Source organism: Diabrotica undecimpunctata, unplaced genomic scaffold (assembly GCF_040954645.1).
Source record: "Diabrotica undecimpunctata isolate CICGRU unplaced genomic scaffold, icDiaUnde3 ctg00002744.1, whole genome shotgun sequence".
In the NCBI taxonomy this organism is placed as follows: Eukaryota; Metazoa; Arthropoda; class Insecta; order Coleoptera; family Chrysomelidae; genus Diabrotica; species Diabrotica undecimpunctata.
Window position 1 is genome coordinate 1 of NW_027313948.1, and position 18,635 is coordinate 18,635.

At 34.3% G+C, this 18,635-nt stretch overlaps 1 protein-coding gene across 1 annotated transcript; it reads right to left on the reverse strand.

The window, feature by feature from the left end:
• Positions 1-92: 92 nt before the first annotated feature.
• Positions 93-15,079, reverse strand: LOC140432072 (BBSome complex member BBS7-like; the record flags this gene model as incomplete). The annotated part of the gene is made up of 8 exons (XM_072519916.1): positions 93-257; positions 3,867-4,069; positions 4,173-4,325; positions 5,820-5,940; positions 6,828-7,018; positions 14,070-14,259; positions 14,519-14,706; positions 14,950-15,079. Coding segments are annotated over 8 exons (1,341 nt in total), but the record flags the coding sequence as incomplete, so codon positions are not given.
• Positions 15,080-18,635: the final 3,556 nt, after the last annotated feature.

Below are 18,635 nucleotides of genomic sequence, written 5' to 3' on the forward strand. Positions count from 1 at the left end.
CGCGCTATCTCAGAGTTTATTTAGCCAATACTGAGATTAATGAATGTAAAATTAAGTATTATGTAATCAAAGTAATCAAATTAAAGACTTACTGGTAAGTGCATTCCAATACACTGTCCAACAAACTTGATCTGAACCACAGTACAGTCTTCTCAGCTATTTGCGGCTTCTCCGGAACTTCTGGCAGACACTGGCTCAACCAAGAATGTATTTCGCCCAAACTAAAAGATCCTTTAATCGTGAGAGCATTAAACGGCCTACAATACAGAAAGTATCATAAATATAAGTTTTTGTCTCTTACACAGCACGTCCCAATGACTAATACTAGCCATTATCTATAAAAGGATAAAACAAGTCACATTGTCCAGTAGGGTAAATATGCCGCCTATTATAGGAAAGAAATCTGAACTACCAACTGACATGAATAAAGTTATCTGGAAGATAAATTGTGTTTATTGTAGTTTGTTATTATGTTGTAATAACAACGATAACATAATAATATATAATAACGATAATAATAATAACCAAATTCAAAATATAACCTAAATATTGTTGTTTATTGTGCGCGAGAGACATGCATCCGATATTAGAAGATTTAATGAAATCAAAGAGTATGACGTTTAATGTTTATAAACTTAGTATGAGAATATAATATTTGAGGCAGAATCGACCATTTTAATTTTTGTAAGGATATACTTTTTTAAGAGGTTTAGATTAAGTAAAACGATATTCTGAGAATATATTGTAAATAGTTGTTATTAAAATATTATAAAAGTAGGTACTCTACTTTAGGCATTCAATGTTTCCATAATCTTGATAATTAAAAAAAAGTATAAATAGAGATGATAGAAATGGGTTGTTACTTTAAGATTCTGATTACACATTGAAGCCATTTTTAAGGAGTCCACTAAACAAGCCATGAAGAAAATTTCTATAATTATTTCCATATTAACCCCTTCGGTACGGTGATGCACCCGTGGGCATCAGGCTTGACTGTCCGCTCAGTACGGTGATTTACACGGATGCATCATGAGTTTTCGTTTGCCATATACGACGATGCCACAATGCCACCGTCTGCATCATATTTAAGGTATTTTTGTTCCGTCCGAATTACCTTATTCAAATCTAAAAGTGGGGAAACCACGCTCAAAAGTAGGTGATGTCTAGAAGGAGATTAGATTTAGTTAATTTGATTGGTGATAAGGTTGTTTGGATGTTTGTCTGATGGGATTGTGTGGTAAGTGAGGTTACTGTGCTGCTGTTTACTACTTACCTTATCAGTTAAGTTTTTGTTGTCAGAGAAGTAGGTGTTTATAATGTCTCAGAGCAGCGATTCTGAATCCGACCTAGGTTTCGATTACGAAGGGTCTGCCGATGATATAAGTTCAGAAAGTGATTACTCAACTACAGACGAGGAGGAAGATGATGAACCAGTACAATTCGGGGATTGGAAAGTTATTTCAAATCCATTTGGCGATCAAAGATATTCTACAATGAATCGTGTTGAACTTCTTGATGATTTTCACCCTGCTATAGATATTGATTCTCAGAAATCCGCCAGAGAACGCTTTGAAGCATTTGTTTCAGTTAAAATAGTTAGAAGCCTTTGTAACTTTTAAACTTGACCAACGAGCGTGCTAGACTATATTTTGAGGAAAGTGAAAATTTGTTTCGCAAAATTTATGGTCTAATATAAAAGGATGTTTCTGTAGAAGAAATGTATGTTTTTATTTGTCTTTTATTATCGATGGGGGTAACTCACTTGCCTAAAATGCATGACTATTGGCGAAAATCCTTCCTATTAGGAGGACCTCCGTTGTTTTCTGGAAAAATTATGATAAGAGGCAGGTGAGTAATGTAGATTTTATTTTTGTGCCATAGATGTTTATTTTTGTTTCTTGTAGGTTTTTCGGAATTGTAAAGTCTATGAGATTCGGTCCTCCAGGAGCTGTACCAAAATCAAGACCGCTGACGCGTATAGCTGTTTTTTTTGCGCTGTTACGTGAAAAGACATAAAGACGTTAAATGAAGACATTATTGAACTTTCTGAAGTTAAAGATGTTTGAGCTAAGCTTATATAATATTTTAGTCTTCTTCTTCTTCTTCCTTTTTATAAGCAATTCTGCTTGTTCATTGGCGGATTAATACATCTATGGAAGGTTGTCACTCCATCTTTTGCGCGGTCGTCCGATACTTCTTCTGCCGATTGGTGACTCATCTCTTGTTATTTTGACGACACGGGTCTCCTCCATTCTGCTTATGTGGTTATTTCATTCTTTTTTTCTATTTTGTGTCTATTCATTTATACACTGTACATTACATTTTCTTCTAATGACTTCACTTCTCTTTCGATCTCTCAGCGTATTTCCTGTAATTCTTCTCAATACTCTCATCTCCGCAGTTTCCAGTAGATTTTGCGTTGTGGCTGTGTCGGGTCTTGTTTCTGAGGCATATGACATTATATGACATAATGACATAATATTTTAGTGATATGGAGAAACCTCAGAAGAATTATTAATAGACATTATTTTTTATTCGTTATTAAATTTTTCTTACATAATTTAATTTATTCCTGCCACCACAAATTGTATAATCAAATGAGATATTAAAACATTCGTATCATTTATATGATAATTTATTAAATGTTGATGTGTTCCGAAATAAATTTTACGTTTATCTTACAGATAAGTAACCGCAACATAATTTGACATGAAAAGACGGGTACATTTTATTCTATGAGTAAATGTCTATCATCCAGATAACTATCTGTCAGATAGGACAATGTTTATCTGAAGCTAAAAAGACTGACCCTTTCATGAAAAACGTTTATTATTTTAAGTTTGTTGATCGTAAAATATTGGCTGCGAATTTGGTAAAAAATATAATACAAAACTCGAGCTTTCCCAATAAAAAAGAATTACGCCGGTTTTAGATCGATTTCATATGACGATTTTATGCAAAATTCGTATTTTTGCGAATTCTTCAAAAGTGACTTATTCGTTATGAAAGTTGTATGTCGTCCTAGCCTTAAATAGGAGGAAGCCAGAAAAAAATTAGTGGAGTGACTGTAGATGGTAATTGGCTGGATCCCCGTGGCATTACGAGGGTTAAAATCACTAGTATGGATATATAGAACAATACTACAGGTGTGTATAAGGTATAACCAAATCTAAACTTGCGGATCAACTGAAAACATGACATAAAAACTGCAGATATGTCATTAGTGTAAGTTTATTGATTGAATATGATACAAATACACAAATGGTTCATCATATGGTTAGATTTCTGCTACGACTACTGTGTTCCTTAATTCTGAGCATTGTGCGCATGGGATGTATGGTATACGGGGAAAACTCTTTGCTTTAAGCGATTATCTAGAGAATTCTGGAGAATTATAGCCTTAGCAAGATAAGAGCGCATTGAATAATGACACGTCGTTGTCTAGAACTAAACACATAAAGTTAACGATCAAAAATACAACTCCGCCTGTGTCTCAAATACTGAGCCAGACGGAGTTCCAAAACATACAAACTCTGAGCCGGTTATAACAAACAGTTTTAAGGAATTTAGTATCAGAAGAAAAGGCATATCCGGAGTTCAGAAGAAAAATATTCGGGAACAGGAAAAGTAGTTGCTGTACGCGAACTAAAGAGAATCTACATAAACCTGAATGGCAAAACGGATAAAGTTTACCAACCCGCTACATTTAGTCGCTAAAAAACTTAAGAACACTAGTTATTTTAAACGACATTAAGATCTAAGACAGCTGTCACGTCCTCTTGGGGTAAATAAATACAGTACAGGACACAAAAAGGACAATGGTAAATGATTAAATCAGTGAAACAAAAATGAGAAAATCATATTACCTATTGATATCGAATTGATGAAGTCTGTAGTGCAAAGATAAAGCTTTGATCTCGTATTTGATCACCCTGCTACATTTTGGTTGCACGAGCGGAGTCACGTAAGCTTGTAGCAAGCCTTTCTTACCTTCCACAGTGCGTATTTTCAAATCTAGGCGGTTTGTGTTGATCTGGCATCGATATGTTGCCAATAGAAAGTTGTCGTCCTAAAATTATTATCATTGAACATTGAAATATACAGTAAGATAGATAAAAAAAATGGTAGCCCAAGAATACATTTTATTATAATATTATTTATTATACTATTACCTGCATTTCTGAGTTGCAGTAACTGACGACAGCTGAATTTTTTTCTACATCCAACAAATCGATTTCTGTGTTGCATTGTAGAAGGATATTATCTATAGCAGTTGGTACTTCAATTGATAAATTGTAAGTCGAAGTATTTTTGTCTAAAACAAACTAAAAACAGATTTAATAGCTGCAACTTTATTTTTATATTTGCTTGTAAATACTGTTGTAAGTCAAAGAGCCTTGATTGCTCCCCTGTGGGTTAGAAAAACTCGAGAAGCCTCCCCGTCGCGAACTACGATAAAAAGCCGACCCTCTAGAATTTCGAATTTTCTCGTAGATTTGACCGCCACGTCGCCTGGTAGCTATTTAGAGAACAGTACGTTCTCATTATATAAGCCCCCGAGGCATTCTCAGATTGGATTAGTATTAGCGATTATACTTATTAGTGCGAATTATTTCGTAAGCGAGAATTATTAATGTGATTTGTAATTGTAATATTTGTAATTAACTGAGTTTTTGAATTAAATATAGTTCTATATTTATAAGTTTAAATATAGGTCTATATTTGATGGCGATACCTCCTGGCCAGTGTGTAGAACACAATTCTAAACCGCTGCACAAAATAATGAATAGACATATGCACAGAAGGCAGCAGCTGTCATATTAGCATTTTAAGGTACGGCTGTTAAAATTCTTTAAAACATCCCAGAGGACGCACAAAAAAACTATGAGACCTTCGTATCGGCTCTAGAGCTAATATACGGCAGCCAATATTTGAATCAAGGAAAACCTCCAAGCTGAGCAGAAGAAAGATCCAGATCTAAAGCTAGACCGTGAGCAGAAAAAAGATCCAGATCTAAACATAGTCTGTGTGTGACTGGACAGCGGAGCTAGGCCACAGTGACACTCCCAGACTATGTCAGTGGCCTAAAAGATCGACTGGTTAAGGTCTACGATTTCGTCAGAAAGAAGCTACAACTCACCAGTGAGCGGATGAAGGTTAGGTTCGATCAGAAATCCACTACCGTTAGCTTTAAGGAAGGTGATGTGTCATGGGATCTACCAACCAACAAGAAGGAAAGGTCTCAGTCACAAGGTGCAGCGGTCCTGGGAGAGACCATACCTATACCTGTTCACTAAGAAGATAAAGTTGGGTCACTAACAAGAAACCTTGTGCATAGGGTGCAACTGATGCCACGGAGTAAGCCAAAGGTCGTCAACCAGAAGAGAATGTCCTTATAAAGGACATAATCTATCAACCTGGTTCATTTAGGTGCTGTTTGTGGCGAACAGCTTAAAAAAAGGGGCCGATGTTATGTGCGTCTCATTACGGTCCTGTACTTCACGCAGCGGAAGTCGTTTCTTTCGAGAAAATTCCAGTCAGGAGTTCTCTGCTTTCAGTATAATGAACACGCAAAATCTAGAAATCACGACCTGATTATTTAAGGCTGCCACCCAGCGTTTAAATTTTAGTTTTTATGCGATTAGTAAAGTGTTTATTTTGTAATGCGCTATACGATAATTATTAATGAGATATTTGTTATTTAATTATTATTAATGAGTTTTTGTAGTTGAGTGAATTTAATTAAAGATTAGATAAACTATGTTTACTTCACTTTATCCCTGAACTGACAGAAGAACGTAACAATATTATATGCTTACAGAATCTTTTACCATCAGTAAAGGAATGGCTGACACTTCATTAAAGTAGATGTGTGTTGAAGATAGTTGGTATTTTTCTCTTTCCTTTTGAATTTTTCCTTTTAGTTCTTCGATATCTGCCCTAAAAATGATATAAAAGTTTTTATAGTTTTATATAACGTTTGGGACGTAAGCTTTAAGATAAATGAAACTGGTTTAATTAACATATATATCTACACGATTAATGAGAAAATAAAATAATAGAAGAATAAAATGGAAACATATAAATATATAAAGGAAATGGATGAAAATTTACCGATGAAAACAACCAAATATTAACTTAAGAAGTGAAAAGAAGAAATTTATAACGCCCCTTGAAAATATCGAAGCACAGTTTACACTAGAACAAGCAAAAAATAATTGTTTTAAATGATTCTAAAAATAAGTATTTTTCTTCTTCAGCTTATCTTTGCCCACCGCTGGACATAGACTTCATCCATTTGTTTCCATCTACGTCTACTCTTAGCAATTCTCATTCAATGCTTACCCACGGTATGTTTAGTATCATCTGTTTACCCCTTCTGCGGTCTGCCCAGTCCTCTCCTGTTCTCTCTTGGTTTCCAGTTTTTTCTTCTCTACGTTCATTTTTCACGGATTTCCCGAGCAACGAGACCGACTTATTGCCACTTGAGCATCACTATATGTTCCATTTACTATATTTCACCATATCAGTAATTTTTTCATTGCTGACTCCATCTTTTTTTGAGTTGTACTGTCATTGGTAAGATGACTGTCACTAGTCATTGGTAAGATACACTTGTCATACACTCTATGCTTTAGACATATTAGTTCATCTTTGTTCTTCAAAATATAGCTTAAATTGTTGAAAGCTACCCAATGGATAGATCTCATGACTCAATGACTCAAGATCATTGATAAGTTCTTTAAGGACGTAAGGTGTTAAAAAACTGGAATAAACACAATTTGAACGTAAAATATGGACACTTAACTTTACGATCTTTTACTTACTTTAGTTTAAATATTTTCTGAGACGTGTCAGCAGAAGATATATATCCAGCTGTGGAATTATCAATATTTGTTTCTATGGTTTGAGTAGTAAGTCCGAAGACTCTGCCTGTGTAGGTAACGACCAATATTTCATCGTATCCGGTCGTTGCTACCACGCCACATTGTAGTGAACTTACACTTTCATTACAGTTCTGTAAAACAAACATAATTTCATTTTAAATATTTTTCAAATTTGATTTTGGGGTTTTTATTTATTTCATATCAAAAGCGTCTTAACATCCATTAGAAATTAATTTACATACATATATAAATAAGCAAAATACAAACATTCTAACATGACATATATATATATATATATATATATATATATATATATATATATATATATATATATATATTTATATATATATATATATATATATATATATATATATATATCAAAAACCTAAGAATTTAATCATATTATGATCAAATTCTTCTGGTTCAATACTTCGGTCATATAATGAGAGGACCTAAATATCGCTTACTCCGGTTAATCATTCAGGGCAAAATCGAAGGAAAACGTTGGGTCGGAAGAAAACAACTGTCGTGCTGCGTAACATTAGACAATGGACAGGTCGAACGGTCGAGGAACTGTTTCATCTAGCTGCCGACCGAGAATCATTTCATCAGCTTGTCAATATGACGATAGCCAACGCTTGAATACAAGCACGGCACACAAAGAAGAAGAAGATGATCAAATTGTTATCTGGTCGCTGGACAATGTGAGCACCCAGGTAGTTCTATTTAGTCAAATTACCTTTGGTATTACCCACTCCACTTCTGGGTCTATTGGAGCTATTGTTCTACAGATCCTTCGCCTGTACCTTCAATGCCAGATCACCAGCGTATAAAAACCTTCTTAAATTTTGCAGTTGTGGTTTCCTCAAGGAAGACAGCACGCTTCCTTGAGGAAGATCATTATTTTAAGGTATCCAGTTACTTCTTCTCCTTGGAATTCTATAAAGTACCTCTGGTTCTACACAAAGGTTCCAACCATCTATGTAAATATGGGTTCCATTGTAATCTGATAACTTGACATTTTATGTTGAAGAATATCAAATATCAAAAGAATTAAGTCAACCAAGGCTATTCCAGTGATCTGCCCTCTATAGAAAACATCTTCAATGAACTGAATCAGATTAACAATTGCCGCTGTACACTTTTTACTGGATCTAAAACATGCGTATTGAGGGATCGATATCGGTTTAGGTACGGTACCTACGCAGTTGAGCAACAATCTCCCGAATATCTTGTATACTTTTAGGGTGATATACACTGATTCCAATGCTTCCAATGGTAGATGCTCTTCAAAGAAGGGGAGTACAAAAAGGTTGCATTCAAGGGAAGAATTAGACAGAATAAAAAGATGAACGAACTAGATGTAGAATATAAATTGTATGTGAAGAATATGTAGCAAAAAGTAACAATAGGAGTGGAATTAGTAGAACTTCTGTGTGTGAATTGATGTGTGTGTAAGTGTGTAAGATCTTCAAGTCAATCTGGGTGAAAATGATTATAATCAATTAGAGATATACAGAGTTGAAGATATTTTATCAAATATTGTATCTAGTACATTTTATTATTCTTTTCATTTTATCTTCTTTTAAATTTCATAGTTTAGTCATTAGTTGCTTTCTTTTTTTCCAAATTTCGCTTCATATTTTGAAGGGACGTCCTACACTTCTTTTTCTTTTTGTCTAAAATTAAGTATTTGTTATTAAAAAATAAAAATCATGATTACCAGTAAGAACAAGATTAGGGACGAAAGAATCTACTTTAAAGGAAAAGCTTTTGAGAAAGTACACTACCTAATACCTGGGATGTGAACTAATGAACAATGGCACCGTAACCTTGAAATAAAACGACCCATTGCGATGGTTAGAAGTGCTTTCAATAAGATGAAAGCAGTATTACGCAAACTAGAAATAGAAATTAAAACTAGAGATTTGAGATGCTGTTATATGGAGTTGAAGCCTGGACAATCACGGACGCAACTGAAAAAAGATTTGCTAGCTTTGAGATGTGGTGTTACTGAAGAATGTGGAAAATATTATAGACACAACATATAACAAACATGGAAACCTTAAGAAAGATGAAAAAAGAAAAAGAAATACTCAACACTATGAAGGAAAGAAAAATGAGTTACTTTAGTAACATACTAAGATAAGAAAAAAATGTGTTGATGCGAATGGTTATACAAGGAAAGGGAGAAGGGAAAAGGGGACCAGAAAGACGGCTTGCTTAGCTAGACACTGTAATAATACATAAGGCAATACAGGAATCCTCCATCTCACGAACTAAAGAATATCTTAAAGATCTATCTATCTATATAAGGATTTTTACAGCTGTCGCCGAATTCCTTCTTTCTGCCAACGTCTCCAGTCCTTTCTGTTCTGCCATTCTCCATCTCTGAGGTCTCGTCTTTTCATGGCCTCGTCCACTTCATCCCTCCATGATCTTCGGGGTCTACCTCTTTTCCTCCTTCCTATTGGGCTCCAATCCGAAATCTTTGCTATCCACCTTGTATGATCTGTTCTTCTCACATGTCCATACCAAATTAAACGTTTTTCTTCGATGTAGCTATAGTGTATTTTTATGTATGAGAGAGTAATAAAACAATAAATTATGTATGCAAATCCCTAAACTGTTGATACGGGTGACTCAATAAAAAACAGATATTTGTCAACAAGTTTACAGAAGTATATAGGAAAACAATTTTAAATTGAGTATGACCACCAGGTATAAAGGTTGGAGCAGAACAGAATACAATAGTTGTGAGGATTACTAATCCCTAAATAAGGTTGCCAGTGTCGGAGTGATGGAGGTTAACAGGTACTAATGAATTTGCAAGAAATGTAAGATGTTTATTTTATTGGTTATATATAACCAATAAAAGTTTAATAAGTACCTACCTATTTGCAAAATAAAGTTTAATTCTTTAGATAAAATAAAACGTTTTATTTTATCTATTTGCAAAATAAAGTTTAATTCTTTAGATAAAATAAAACGTTTTATTTTATCTGAAATGAGTGCATTCCACGAAGTAAGGGTTTCAACAATCAAACATTTAATTCTTTAATTCCAGGAATCTACGACAGTAATTGACTAGATAATTACCTTCTAAACTTATTCCACACAAAATGTGATAGTGGGTTTTTCCATTTTGTATATAGGAAGGTCCAAGTGGCGTATTCAAAATTCTTAACAGTTCACTAAAAGTAGGTACTTCAGTTGCAAGGTGCAGTTTATTGTGTATACTAGTGTTATGGAAAATTTGGAAGTGCCGTGTAAACGCCGAAAAATTGGCCCTCTAACAGTTAATGAAAAAACATTAATATTTAATTGTTTTAAATCATTTACAGACAAACGTTTATGTGAAAGTGTTGATGAGACCGTTGAGTTAGTTAGCAGTACACTTGGTGTTGGGAAATCTACGATTTACAGAGTTATTAAAGAAGAGAAATGTGGTAGTTTTCAAATGCCACGTAATGCTCCAGGGAAACCAAAATTTCAAATAGAATATCATTTTAAAGAAGGACTTCGACGGAAAGTGCATGAATTCTTCTTTAGACAAGAATTTCCAACATTGGATAAAGTTCTTGTCTCAGTTCGAGATGATAAGGATTACCCAGAAATGAGTCGAAGTACGTTATGGAAACTTTTAAGAAATAGGCTTCCGCTGGAAAAAGAATCCCAGAAAGTCTATTTTATTAGAAAGAAGCGATATTGTCATATGGAGAAGACATTTTCTAAGAACCATAAAGGAAATGAGAAACCAAAAAAGAAAAATATTTTATCTTGATGAAACATGGATCAACGAGGGTCATACACCAAATAAATTTTGGCAGGATGAAACTGTTACAAGTCAAAGGCACGCTTTTGTAAATAACTTATCTACTGGTTTAAACCCACCATCAGGAAAGGGACGCAGGCTGATAATAGTACACATTGGCAGTTCAGACGGTTTTGTTGAAGGTGGTTTATTAACTTTTGAATCAACTCGTACCGGTGACTACCATGAAGACATGAACGCTGATGTTAAAAAAAGACTTGCGGAATTGGCTGAGTTCAAAAAATATTACGTACCATCCCGGATCTATAAGAAAGGAACTTTATTCGTTGTGTGCCCTTCATAAAGAAAAATTTAAAAAATACGAAATTGATGAAATTGCCAAAAATCGTGGAATGACAGTACTTAGATCCCCACCATATCATTGTGAATTAGAACGCGCTATCTCAGAGTGGGCACAGATAAAGAGTGAAGTTTCAAGAAAAAATACCACTTTTAAAATTCATGATGTTAAACAGTTGTTTTTGGAGGCCGTAAATAATGTAAAACCTGAAAACTGGGAAAAGGCAGTAAATCACACTATTAAAGAAGAGGAAAAAATGTGGAAGCTGGACAATATTACTGATAAAATGATCGAGCCAGTTATTATAAATCTTGGTTCTGAAAGTTCATCTTCTGAATCTGATTTGGATTTGTAACAAGTACCTGTAAGTTTTATATTAATATTTTTATTCATCTATTTAACATACCTTAGACGGTTTTAAAAACACTTTTTCTCTTTTGTAATTTTTAAAAATTAAAAAAAATTCTAGTCAGTCAGTTCTAATATAGTGTGTGATAAAAGAGGTCACTTTTGTTTAAATACACACAACACTTTATAACACTGAAATAATTCATTTATTTTTTACAATTATTCAAAGTAATTTTTCAATTAATCTTGAGCACGCCCATGGAGTGATCGGAGCTACCAGTTAAAATTATGCTAATTACTCTCTCGTTCATAAAAATAAACTATAAGTATGTCTTGTTCTACTGCCATTCTTCGTTTTATCTCATAATTTCTGATGCGATCCATTTTGGTCACCCTGCAGCTTCTTCTCATGAACTCCATTTCAGTTGCTGTGATTTTGGACCTGTTTATTTATTACCCAATTCTCTGCTCCATAGGTCATTATACTGCGTACCAAGGTGTTATAAATTCTCTTCTTTGTATTTTTGGTAATCTGTCTATCCCACAGTACCCCGTTCGTTTGTTTAATACATGTTCTTGTCTGTGCTAATCTGCTGGTTATATCTTGCTTGATGGTTCCATTTTTTGAGAGTATGAATCCTAAAGATGAGTGCAAATAAAACAACAACGCAATACAACATCAAATACGATGTAAAATCAGAGTGGCAAAAAACATTTTTATAAAGCAAAGTGCGAAGAAATTGAGGATTATCCTTTTCCTGTTTGGTTCCGGCCTAATTTTTATCATCCGGCCTTTTAGTTTCATGCTTCTGAGTAATTCTCCAGTACAGGTTGTAACCGTTTCAAATTGTTTTTTAAAGTTTCAAAAATTTATTATTATAATTTCTAATAAATATTTAAATCAATGTTACTCCCGCCACTATCGTACGTATATATAAGTACGGAAACATATAAATTACCTCTCAAGAATCCAATTGCACTTCATATTAGTTCCGATTTTGGCCTCAAAAATCTGAGCGCTGGTAACCACCTGTTAATATTTTGAATTTTGCATTGTTCGCGTATACTTCTGTTGGTTTGTCTGTCTCTTAATGATATGCCCGCTATTGATCTTAATACTTTCATTTCAATATTGTTGATTTGTTGTTTCGTCTTTCTTGTATCGGTCCTTGTCTTCGCTGCATATGTTAGGATTGTCTTGTATACTTTCATTTTGCTTTCCGTGGTCAGATATTTGTTTCTCCATATGGTTTCTCGGAGGCAACCACTTACTCTTGCCGCTTTTAATGCTTGCCTTGTGGTCTCTGTTCTTATACCCCTGTCACTAGTGATCTCTACTCCTAGGTAATTGAATTTCATTACTTGTTCTACAATTTTGCCGTCTATTTCTAGTTTGCATCTACGCGGCTCTTTACTGATCACTATACATTTAGTTTTTTTCTATTGATATTCTCATATCAAGTTTGTTTGCTGTGGTATTGAAGGTGTGGAGCTGCCTTTGTAGGTTATCTTCGTTATCAGCAATTAGTACTGCATCATCGGCATAGCATAGTATCGTGATTTTATGCGCTCCCATGTGGTATCCGTGTCGTTTTCTCACGTCGTGAATTATTTGATTCATCACCATATTGAATAACAATGGGCTGAGCGAGTTTTCTTGGCGGATCCCTCCTTTCAGTTCTATGCATTCTGTTTCCCCTGTTGGCATTATAACTCTGGTCTTGTTGTTCTTGTTAATTTCATTAATTGTCCTTATTATCTGATGGTCTATTTGTTCACCTTGTAATAAATTTAAGATGTCATTTCACTTCACCCTGTCAAAAGCACTTTCTAAATCTACAAAGCACATGTATGCTGGTTTTCCATATTCAATAGACTTCTCTATTATTTGTCTGATAATAGCGTCTATTGTGCTGCGGTTCTTCTGGAAGCCTTGTTGTTCATCTGCCATGTTCGCTTTTTCCTCGATTTTATCTTTTATGACTGCCGTTAACAATTTTAATGTACTATTCATCAGACTAATGCCTCTGTAATTTTCAGGATTTCTCGAGCCTCCCTTTTTAAGTATCGGTAGCAGGAGACTTTCCTTCCATTCCGATGGTACTACGCCGGTATTTATTATATCGACGAATAATTTTAGGAGCCATTTGCGTAGTGTTGTTCCTCCATATTTTAGCAGTTCATTGTTTATCTTATCAGGACCAGGTGCTTTTCTGGTTTTTAATTTTTTTATTCGTTCTTGTAGCTCTTCTTCTGATATTAGTACTCTATCGTGAGTTTCGTTAATGATTATTTCTCTGTTCTCTTCTTCTCCTTCTCTAAATAATTTCGTGAAATGCTTAGTCCATTGTTCCTCCGTAATGTTATCTATGCGTACAAATTCATTCATTTCTGTTTTTTGTCTCCTTATCATCTTCCACACCTTTTTCTGGGATCCATAGAGGTCGTATTCCATATCTTTGGTAAAGTGTCAGTCTGTATTTGTGTCAGTCTGTTACCTTAAATAAGTAGTGGAATGCGCAGAGGATTTAATTACGTATATGGAAGAAGATTCGATGGAAATTTGGTCTATAGTAGTAAGCCGCACACCGCATGTTAGAAAAACTACATCCGTATTAATCTATTACAAGCATATAATATAAATACAATGCTATAGCTGCAATAGCTAATAAAAACCCTATGTACTATAGTTTCGATTACAAAATACTTCCCTACTTACATATTTATATATCAATTTAGACTCTACCAGCGGTTCTTGGATATTCACTTGATATACTTCTATAGACCCATCTTGTCTACCAACAACGAGCTGATTGGCTTCACTTCCGTTTAGATCATAACTGTCTAAGGCACATACAGAACTATTATTCTCGATATTTGTCACAAGCCAACGTTGGAAACCCTGCAAACTACACAAAATACAATATTTTCAATTGTTGTCGCAGTTGTTGTGACAAAATTGAATAAAAATGTGAACAAAATTAAACAATTGAATGCTGAGTAAAGTAAATAGTAAAAGAATTACAAGAAAATAGTTTTTGTACAATAAAACATACTCTTTTCAAAGAAAAATAATTTACGAAAAACTTTTGCAATGAGCATATTCTTAATAAGGTTTTGAACACTAGCAATCTTCCAAAACAAAACTAGGTATAAGAAACATTTTACTTTTCTACATCTAAGATGCCAACACGACCATCAGCAGTGCCAAAAAGAACTGCTTCAGACTCTTCGTATTGGTAAATATGAAGAATGGTGGGAGAACTCTCAACTTCCATGCTTACAGTCACTCTAGCGTGTTCCAAAACTCTGATCATTCTTCCTTCACATGCTATTAGAGATGTTAGTCTTCGACTCTGAAAATAAATAAAACAAAAAATGATTTTAACGTTGAAATGATGGTCATATATGTTTGAAAATAAAGCAGATTAGTTTGATTTATCCCTCGATTAACCATCATCTATGCTCTAATGTATGGGTCGTCCCATAGAGACTTTCAAACTACCACGGAAACATAAGTTCTTTATCAATAATAATTTTCTGAGCTTTTTGAAGTTTTTAAATTTAAATGAATGAAATGTGTCCAGAGAGTAACTTACATTTTTGCTTTGGAAAGCTATAACATCAACTATTCTGTCACCACAAAGGTAGGATCCGCTGTCTTTGCAGTCTTTGAAGTGGGTATAGATATGTTTACCACAAAGAAAGAGGTCATTTCCTAGTACAAACCTAAAAATAGATTGAATTATACAAAGATAAAGAACGATCATAATCATCCAGCCTCAAAAGTCCACTGTTGAACATAGGAACACTGTTCCAGTTTTCATCCAGTTTTCATTTAGCCTTCTTAAATCAACCCATCGTGTAGGTGGTCGACCGACGCTTCTCTTGTCTTCCCTTAGCCTCCATTCCAATAACCTCTTTGTCCATCGTCCATCTGTCATTCTAGCTATGTGTCCTGCCCATCTCCATTTTAGTCTGACTATCCTTTTGATGACGTCAGTCACCTTGGTTCTTCTCCTTATCCTCTTAGTTTTTTATTTTGTTTCGAAGAGTTATTCCTAACATGGATCGCTCCATTCTTCTCTGTGTGACGTATTTTGGTAATCGAGGTTTTTCTTAAGGTAAGTGGTTCTGCTCAGGATGTCAAAACTGGGAGGACGCATTGATCAAATACTTTTCCCTTCAGGCATGTGGTCAGCTCACTTTTAAAAGTTTCTCTCAGTTTTCCATGTGCTGCCCACCCAAGATCGATTTTTTTCTTCTGGTTGGGCACAAATGTTGTCATTTAATTGTTATCGAGATGATTATATTTAAAACTACATTTTCTGTAGTCACAAAAAGTTCCTGTAGCATTTCTCTTGTCATTCCTAGATCCTCAGCTATTATGACTATATCATCGGCGAAACGTAAGTTATTTAGATACTTATTCTCTATCTATTTTTATTCCCTTTGTCAGCTAATCCAAATTCTTAAAAGCATGTTACAGTACCGTATTAAAAAGTTTAGGTGACATTATGTCTCCTTGTCTAACCCCTGCTCTATTTTTGTGCGATTACTATTAGTATCTAATTTAACAGTGGTTGCTGCTTATAGGTATATATTATTATATAACAATTTTGAATACTATAACCTAGCTTGCATTCTTTAAGCTCCTATAGTATTTTGCTTAGCACAACTGTGTCAAAAGCTTTGTGAAAATCGATAAATATTAGCACTAGAGGTTTATTGTATTCTCCTACTTTCTCTATTAAAGTTTTATGCTTTGTAGATGGTCATTAGTTCCGCAACTTTTTCGGAACCCTACCTGTTCTCTTGGTTGATAAGTATCTAATTTTTTTCCATTGTTTTAACTATTATTCTCGTAAATAAGGTATATATATATATATATATATATATATATATATATATATATATATATAACTTATTTACGTTATTATATATATACATATATATATATATATATATATATATATATATATATATATATATATATATATATATAATATAAAATTAGTATTTCTTGGGTTTAGGTTCAATAAGTAATATTAAATGTGGAACTAGATTCTATTGTCCATTAAAATCAACGTTTCGGCAGGAAACCCTTGTCAAGATTTTAAAATGTACAAGATTAGAAATACAAAGTTATTGTAAAATATATAAAAAACTTACCAAAACGTAAAACGGGACACTGACATTAATGAATCGACTGAAGTAAAATTGATATCTGATATCTCATGGTTTACTGTCATTAGTATATAATAATTTTTATATGGGCGTATCGTTAGTGTTTTCGAAAAAGTTAAAGTGGAGATATGTTATGACTTTAAGAGTTTTTTATGTTGTTATATTTATTAATGTTTAAATCAGATTGAAATAAATTTTATTTAAGTTCTGTGTATCTTTTTTGTCATTGAATGCGTTGGTATTCATTTTTATTTCTATTGATTCGTATATCTCCCTCTTCTTTTTGTTTTGTTCGGTTTTTAAAATTTTGATGTTTTCGAAGTCAAATTTATGCTTCTCATTTTCATGTTTTGCAAGCGCAGTGATGTTCTTGTCATATTTGTGAGAACGAATTCTGGATTGAAGCAGTTTACTGGTTTGCCCGATATAGACTACTTCACAGTTAATACATGGTATCTCGTAAACAACATGTGATTTTTTGAGTTTTGCAGCCATATGAGGAGGCTCATAGGTTTGTGATTCTCTTAATTTGCTTTGTCTCCTGCTTTATGTAATATAATCATAGTAGCGTTGTTCCAGTTTGTTGGAATATTGGCGTTATGAAGGCAGATATTGAAAAGTGGTTTAATTTTTTAAGTAATAGATTTTCTCAAATTTTTAGTGCCTCTGACAATATTCCATCCGGGGTTCGATTATTTTTCATTTTCTTGGTTCATTTACTTCTCCTGGTCCTTGGTTTAGTACCCCAGTTTTTACTGTAATTGTAGATTGCTTATAGTTATCTTTTTCTCTTGATCTATATAGCTCTGTGTAGAACTCTTCGACTATTGTTAATATTTTAACTATGATCGTAGATTCTTCTACAGCTGTTTCTTAGTTTGTTAATTTCTATTTTTCCCTTTTGTTTAGTTTGTTTAATTTTTTCACTTTGTAGTTTCTTATGTCTTTTCTTATTGCCATTATGATCGTCTCATTTATTTAGAGCTTCTTTGCTTATCTCCTTTTATCTGTCATCTTAGTTCTATAAGGGTTTTCGTGGTACATCCTTTTTTTTTCTTGGACAATATGTAGTTTAGTCTGAGCCTGTTGCATTATATTGTTGTGAATTTATTAAAAGGTTCAATATTTATAACACTTACGGATTTAATTTATTTCTTTATTTATATTAACTTATCTGACAATAATTTATTATATTCGTACGTACAAATTCGCGAGCGCGGGTCTTGAGTATTAACTGCCCTCCATATAAAAATGTTGTATTTATATACGAAATCCTGATATACTAGAACAGCATCGAAAGATCGAGAAGCTTAGCCGGCTCATTCACCATAATTTTGGTTCTAGACTTCCACCGAAATTTCTACAATAAAACAGAATAATTAGTCATAAAAGTTAGGCCAGTATATTTATCGTAACATTGCCCCCCTCTTAAAAGATGGTTCCTCCTGGAACCTTGTCGGGACTGGAACCGGAACTGTATGCTGGTATCGGCAACTGGACCCTCTTTTACAACTTCCAGTTGTATAAAAATGACAAGGGACGGTTTTCTCTCCGCACCAGTAACTATGCGGATTGCAACAGACTAACACCTGGACTTCGGTGTCTTTAAAGATCTCCTCCACCATATTTCGGATAACCCTCCAATCTAATTGGCGGCACTCCAACTTTGGCATGGCTAACTTTTGCACGTCGGACTCTAGTACGTGCCCTCTCAATTGAAGTAAGGCTTCCCATACATCTCGGTAGGTAGGTTGGTCACGGGCAGTGTCTTTTGTTACCAGGTAGAAAAGGTAACGTGATGCATCTTGGAGTTTCAAGGTTTTACCGGGAGCTGGCACTTGGCATTGAAGTTCTGCAACTCGACCAAACTTCCTTCGAAAGACGGATGCCAACCCTGGTGCGTCTTTGATACTGGCCGGGATGGTAAGGGCCAGCGAGTAGTCATCGGGGAGCGCGAGTAGATCTTGCTTTTCTTCAGTGGTAACACCATGTCTCGCTTTACCGGTACCTCCATAGGCACCCATGAATTCCTCAAACGTGAGGTCAGACACATCTTGGACTTGGTTTACTTCCACTTCTTCACTCTGAGATAGCGCGT